The following is a 7,777-nucleotide window of genomic DNA, read 5'->3' on the forward strand; positions in this document are numbered from 1 at the left end:
TGACCATAGTAAAGTCGGCATACTGCATCGGTTTGGTTTTCACAATTATGTCACAGCATTTCGTTTCCTGTGTTGAGCAACCCAACTAATAGAAAGTGGTTGGCTTGCAGCTGTTGTGCTGTAGCCATGCGTATACGTGTAATATCTGTGTTAAGCACAAGAGGAAAGCATTTTTGATGTAACATGGTTACTTAGTGCTTTAGATGCTAGAGGCAGCACAACGACAACCAATATTACCATGATGATCTCTTTGAAACTGTACAAAACAATTTTATTGATTTTGGCCTTAACATGTGTCAGCATCATTCACGTCTGTAAAGCAAGACCGATAGAAAAATCCCCGAGACTTATTCTTATTTCTGTGGATGGATTTCGCTTTGATTATTTACAAAAGGTCAGCAGAGAGAAGATTCCTAATTTTCTATATTTTGTTGACCATGGCTCAACCGTGAAATATGTCAGAAATGTTTTTCCATCTTTAACATATCCCAATCACATGTCCATCATCAGCGGTCTGTATCCAGAAAGTCATGGAGTAGTTCATAATGTGTTTAAAGACGAATTTCTGAACGATACATTCCACTACAACTACTTCTTCCAAAACTTTGACTCCCGCTGGTTTGACTCTGGCAAAGATGTAATTTACGTAACAAACAAAAAAGGTCACGGGACAAGAGATACCGGCTCAGCACTATGGCCGGGAGGATTGACAACAGTTAAAGGAGTCCAACCTAGGACAATAGGAAGAGCATTTTCTGGAAACTTGTCACTGCCATACAATCAAAGAGTAGACTACGTAATAAACTGGCTAACAGATAAAAAAAGACCATTGAATCTGGGTTTACTGTATTTTGATGAACCAGATGAATCTGGACATAAATTTGGACCAGACAGTCCAGAGATCATAGAAGCTATTCAGAAAGTTGATGCTGCATTGGGATATTTAATTAAGAGACTAAATGAGAGTAATTTATTAAGGAGCACAGACATTATTATGACAGCAGATCATGGGATGATTTCTGCTAACAAAGGATTAGTAAATATTGATACCTGTATTGACAGCAAGTGGTATACCTCAAATCACGATCATGAGACGGTGTTATTCATATATCCTCAGAAAGGTGATTTCATTAACAGTGATATTTGTTGGATTGATTGGTTAAAGAATTTTTTAATTTTATTGTTGATTCACCCCCCACCCCCCCCCCCCCACCCCCACCCCCACCCTCCTCCAAAAAAGAAGGAAGTATACTGTGATGTCACTCCATGTTATAAAGTTTGTAACTTGTAGCATTTACATAATTTGTTACATCATATTAAATTAGATAATTCCTTGATAGGTAGTGTTTTCATCTAAATACTATTATATGATTTAAAATGTCAGTCAAGCATTTTAATTTTTTTTTTAAATTCCGTGTGGTAATGAAACTTTGTAATGAGATTTGCTTCTGAAACATATTAACAGGGAATCTAAGAGTGTTCATCTGCATTCAAACTTGCATTTAATTTCTTTCATTTTGTTTTCCTGTAGAGTTTGAGGGGAAAATTCTAGATGGACTTATGAGTTGCAGCAGTAATATGTATGTCTACACAAAAGATAGTGAACATTTAAAAAACATGCATCTTCAAAAGAATTCCAGAATTCCACCAATTGTTTTGGAGGCCAAGGCTGGATACGTGATAGTTACTAATAAAACCCGCAAAGACTACAACCCAAGTAAGTACTGAGCCTGGATACATCATTGTTACTAATAAAACTAACAGACTGCAACCCAAGTAAGTACCGAGCCTGGATACATCATTGTTACTAATAAAACTCACAAAGACTACAGCCCAAGTAAGTACCGAGCCTGGATACATCATTGTTACTAATAAAACTAACATAGACTGCAACCCAAGTAAGTACTGAGCCTGGATACGTCATTGTTACTAATAAAACTAACATAGACTGCAACCCAAGTAAGTACCGAGCCTGGATACGTCATTGTTACTAATAAAACTAACATAGACTGCAACCCAAGTAAGTACCGAGCCTGGATACGTCATTGTTACTAATAAAACTAACATAGACTGCAACCCAAGTAAGTACCGAGCCTGGATACGTCATTGTTACTAATAAAACTAACATAGACTGCAACCCAAGTAAGTACCGAGCCTGGATACGTCATTGTTACTAATAAAACTAACATAGACTTCAACCCAAGTAAGTACCGAGCCTGGATACGTCATTGTTACTAATAAAACTAACATAGACTGCAACCCAAGTAAGTACCGAGCCTGGATACGTCATTGTTACTAATAAAACTAACATAGACTGCAACCCAAGTAAGTACCGAGCCTGGATACGTCATTGTTACTAATAAAACTAACATAGACTGCAACCCAAGTAAGTACCGAGCCTGGATACGTCATTGTTACTAATAAAACTAACATAGACTGCAACCCAAGTAAGTACCGAGCCTGGATACATCATTGCTACTTAAAACTCGCATACCGGTAGACTACAGCCCAAGTATGTACTGAGTCTGAGTACATCATTGTTACTAATAAAACTCACATTGAAGTAAGTACCGAGCCTGGATACATCATTGTTATTAATAAAACTCGCATAGATTACAGCCCAAGCAAGAAACCATATTTGTTTAATATTCTGGAATAATTTACTAAAATAAATTTTTTTTTGAAAATAATTACAAAATTTTAAATATGTTTTAAATTACTTATGTGTTATTTTAAGAAAATAATTACAAATTAATATTAAACATGTTTACCTCTTGGAAATTATAGTATGTGTAAATTTATTGATATTTAGAAGGCGCACATGGATATGATCCTGAGAAAGTGCAGGAGATGCGACCATTTTTTGTGGCATCAGGACCATCATTCAAGTCAAACTTTACGCATATCCATCCTATTGATATTGTGGATATCTATCCCTTGATGTGTGAAATACTGAAGGTGGAACCAGCACTAAACAACGGAACATTGAGAGAAGTTAAGCAACTTCTGATCACACCACCAGCAGGAAAATTCTCACTCAGTCATCTTAAAGAAAAACTCTTTGAAACGACTGGGATAACATGTAAGTTTTTTTTTTCACTAAATGCTATAATCCAATTTTGAAACCATATTTGAAAAATGAAACCAATGTTATCATGAAGATACATGTAAGGAAGATCATACAAAGTAAAAGTTTGTTTCTAAAATGTTGTTGCAAATACATCTATGTACATTTTCATTGTAAAAGGAATTAATGCTTGAATTTTATTTTCAGTTTTTGTAATAATTGCACTGTCCTCATTGGTGGGTGGTTTTTACTGCTTGGGAGCAGTTCGTCAGAGTAGAATAACTGCCCGGAATAGAAGACTGTTTGGTAGAGTGGCCTCCCCCCTCCGAAATTTCCCAGCTGCCAAAGCACTGCTTCAGTCTGAAGAGGAAGACAGTGATGATTTATGAGATGAGATTGAAAATCAAACGAGAGAAAAACTTCAGAGTAGACTTTGGAAAGTGATGTGAGGTGTGTTAATATCTTATGTTGGTCATGCTCTGTGATGGACTGAATGACAGAACCTAACATAAACTGGACATCAGGACTCTGTACCGCGAATAACAATCTCTGAAATGGGCACTTTTCAATTTGTAGAAATTGGGGACCCTTCAATTCCTGGTTATTTCACTGATGTGGTCCATGTAGTGGTACTATGACACAATTATTAATTAGTCTGTAATTACCTGTGGTCAGTGTGGGTAATTTTTAATTCTGAGGATATATGGTAGAACATAAAGGTAAACAGATTGATTTTGAACTTTGTTATCTGCAGTGATTTTTCAACATTTTTCAAAAGGGTCCTGTGGCTTTCGAATTGGAAAAAATTGTCAATATTTTGATCAAATTGGGAAAACCTAGACATTATTGTAAACATGCTAAATATATCATATCAAACAAGAAATCAAACACAAATTGATGTCATTCTTCTTTTATTTTACATATTTAACTTTCTTTTCTTTAAGCTCTTAAATTTTTTACTATTCTTTCTAAATCATGATGTAATTAAAATTGATGCGTCTTTGTCATGTTATACATAAACTATTCACCAGTTTTTATCATTGGGAAAAGTGCAAGTTAAATTGGGAAAAAATTGGTAATTTTTGGGAGGGGAAAGGGCTGATATTCGGACCTAAAATGGGTCTTAAAAAGTCTCTGACCTGTGACAACATAATTGTTGTCTGTAAGTGTGTTGGGTTAGAATTACACTGCAGGCAATTTATTGGTGGAAACTGTACAGTTTAGATGTATTTAGATCAGACTATCAGTACATGGAATTGTGTTGATTTGTATAGACTATCAGTATGGTCTATAATACTTGTATCAGGCAATCAGTATGGTCTATAAGTATTTGTATTGGGCAATCAGTATGGTCTATACATATTTATATCAGACTATCAGTATAGTCTATACGTATTTGTATCAGACTATCAGTGTGGTCTATACGTATTTGTATCAGACTATTATTACGGTCTATAATACTTGTATCAGGCAATCAGTATGGTCTATAAGTATTTGTATCAGACTATTAGTGTGGTCTATACGTATTTGTATCAGACTATCAGTGTGGTCTATACGTATTTGTATCAGACTATTATTATGGTCTATAATACTTGTATCAGGCAATCAGTATGGTCTATAAGTATTTGTATCAGACTATTAGTGTGGTCTATACGTATTTGTATCAGACTATCAGTGTGGTCTATACGTATTTGTATCAGACTATTATTATGGTCTATAATACTTGTATCAGACTATCAGTGTGGTCTATGCGTATTTATATCAGACTATCAGTACATATCCTGGTGGTTTTTAAATAGATCAATCATCAAATGAAATAATCCACATCATTATCAATCAAACATCATTTGCTTTTCTTATTTAGATACCGTGCCTATGTTCACTGTATATGGGTTTATTTTGGTGTTTTATGTCTGTTTATTTTAGTGTTTGTATGTCAACATATCGACTTTTGGACCTCAGTATTTTTACCAATTGAGTAACTGCTACACTTACTTTTAAATGTGATGTGTACTTCGCTTTAGTGATATTCAGTTCATGGCAATTAATTATGATATTGTGATATATGTTATTCAGTTTTGATGATACATGTATTTGTGAGGCATGAATGTTGTATAAATCATGTCAGCAAGACATCCAGTAATCAGTTTCATAGAGGGTTACGGCATACATTCCTTCTAATTACAAAAAGTATACATTCTATCTGATGATAAAAAATATGCATTCCACTTTATTCTGAAATATGAATTATTATACATACAGCATACTTGCCTCTAAAGTACAGTCAGTTTTTAATATTATATATCTATGTATATATTCCTCTCTGCTGATCTTTGTGCTATGACCGATGATGAAATGTTCCTTTTTCTCTTAGGACGCATTTCTTTTAAATGGATTCCAGAAACAGACATAAGATCTCTTCAACTCTTTAATTTTCACTTATAAGAAACACAGCTACATGCTACAACCAGGCTCTCAAATCTGCTAGATAGTATTCAGTAGTATAAAACAAAAATGCAAACTTCATCCATAACTTTGAATAGATTTGTTAATATTTTTTTCCTTTTTTCTTGTATTCCTTCTTTTGTTCTTTGCACTGTCATTTGTATGATATGATTTAGTGTTCTGTTCTGTATATTTCAATGTATTATTCATAAATGTATGTATTTCTTGTACATTTGAATATAATTGTATAATCCCACATGAGGGAAATAAAGGATAAATGATATATACATGTATTGAAAGTTTTATAACTATAAATGTGTAATGGACTTCTATACATAAGACATATGATGGTATTGTATTAATGTAGTAAGACTATCAATTTTAGTTATATTATTATGGTATGCATCTCCACCATTGATAGTGTCTATTTTATTTATATGTGTGTTAATACTGCACTTTAATTCATTCGTGTAGACTTTGTAATGAAATAAATGGTTTGATTTACTTTGTTATGACTAATAAAGTATTAGATACCAAAGTTAGCAAATCATGGATTCCATTTTAAATGCTGTCTCTGATTCCAGATTTAGTTTGATACATTTTATCATTGCTATCCTTTATTGTCTTATAACCCCCATAACACATGTACTTCCGTATATACTCGCCTAGAAGTCGATTCGCCTATAAGTTGGTTGTATAGTTTTAGGTCATTTTGGAGGGAATTGCCATTGACCCATTTATAAGTCGGTTTAACTTTTTTTTTCAAGAATCGGTTGACAATTTCAAATCAATGCTCAAAGGTTTTTATCTGTGTTTCAAATAATATTTTGAGAAATGCACCGATATTTCAGATTTCCCCCCCAACAAATCAATTTCATATCAATACTCTTATGTATTTATCAGTGTTTCAATAATATTTTCGAATATGACATCTATATTTCACTTTTTATTCTCAACAAATTAAACAGTTACTATTTTGTTTATTTCGTCCATATTATTTTTGTTGTTTAAAAAATACTAGGCTATACATTACGCGGTCTAGAAAAATACTAATCTTCTTAGGAGATTCCTATAAGTCGGACATAGAGTTTTGGATCAAAATTTAACTCCAAAAGGTGAGTATATACGGTAACAACTTAGATATACCCATACTTACATATTTAAGAAATAAATCTCATTTTTGAAAATCCGTGAGGGTATGAGCTGCAATGCCCTGGGCACATCTGTATACTTTTCACGTTTCATGAAGTATACCCACGTGATATTTCGCAATTCATACTCTCATTTTATTTCTTAATTATAATTATTCATTTCTCCTCTACTACTTAGGAATGTGGTTTGGACAGAGCTAGCCAATTTAGTTTTTTGGTTCACCTGAGCTGATTACTCAAGTGAGCTTTTCTGATCACCTTTTGTCTGCCCTCTGTCTGTAAACTTATCACATTTTCTTCTTCTCCAAAACCACTTGTCCAATTTCAATCAAACTTGGCAGAAATCATCCTTTGGTAAAGGAGATTCAAGTTCATTCAAAATGCCCACGCCCCCTTTAGATGGGAGACAATTAGGGAAAGGCAAAAATAGGGTTGGGTCATTAAAAAATACGAGGGCGAGGCCCTCTGGTGTGATGCACTTAGACCAACTGTGTTCAAGTGCCATCAGCCCAGAACTGAAAAAGTCGGGGTCCTTTCCATTGACCCACTCCGCAATTGCCGTCATGACTTCGTCAGACCGGAAACGACGTCCACGAATATCCTTTTTAAAGTTTGGGAATGTGAACAGGTCACTAGGAGCTAAGTTGGGCGAATAGGCGGGATGTGGTATTAAATTCATACCCGTTTCGCTCTACAGCATCCATTGCAACTTTGCAAGTGTTGACTCTCGCGTTGTCCAGTTGCAGCAAAACACCTTTAGAGAGTTTACCTCGGCATTCTTCATGGATGGCGATTCTCAGCTGGTCTAGCAAGTTTGCATAGTACACTCCAGTTATTGTAAATATAGTGGCCATCACCTTGCCAGCAGATGATCTATAGATATGGCAAGGAATAAGGACTCCGATTTGAGGTGATACTTTTGTATCCTAGGTTACATGGCTGTATATGTCTATACTAGAAAGTTACAGAAAGGGGACAGTACAACTCATATGGAAAATGAAAGTAAATACATATAATGGCATATATGCTCTTGTCAGATTTGGAGATCAAGGAATTTAGAGAGACTAGGTTACACAGGGTACACTTGGTTACAACTCTATATTAATGAGGTACA

General features: G+C 34.6%; 1 protein-coding gene across 1 annotated transcript; it reads left to right on the forward strand.

The window, feature by feature from the left end:
* The first annotated feature begins 76 nt into the window (after positions 1-76).
* Positions 77-6,017, forward strand: LOC125674410 (bis(5'-adenosyl)-triphosphatase enpp4-like). Its single transcript, XM_048911561.2, has 4 exons — positions 77-1,121; positions 1,532-1,717; positions 2,813-3,082; positions 3,275-6,017. The coding sequence occupies exons 1-4, from the start codon at positions 239-241 to the stop codon at positions 3,454-3,456; spliced, it is 1,521 nt and encodes a 506-aa protein (XP_048767518.2). The 5' UTR covers positions 77-238; the 3' UTR covers positions 3,457-6,017.
* Positions 6,018-7,777: the final 1,760 nt, after the last annotated feature.

Source organism: Ostrea edulis, chromosome 3 (genome assembly GCF_947568905.1).
Source record: "Ostrea edulis chromosome 3, xbOstEdul1.1, whole genome shotgun sequence".
NCBI lineage: Eukaryota > Metazoa > Mollusca > Bivalvia > Ostreida > Ostreidae > Ostrea > Ostrea edulis.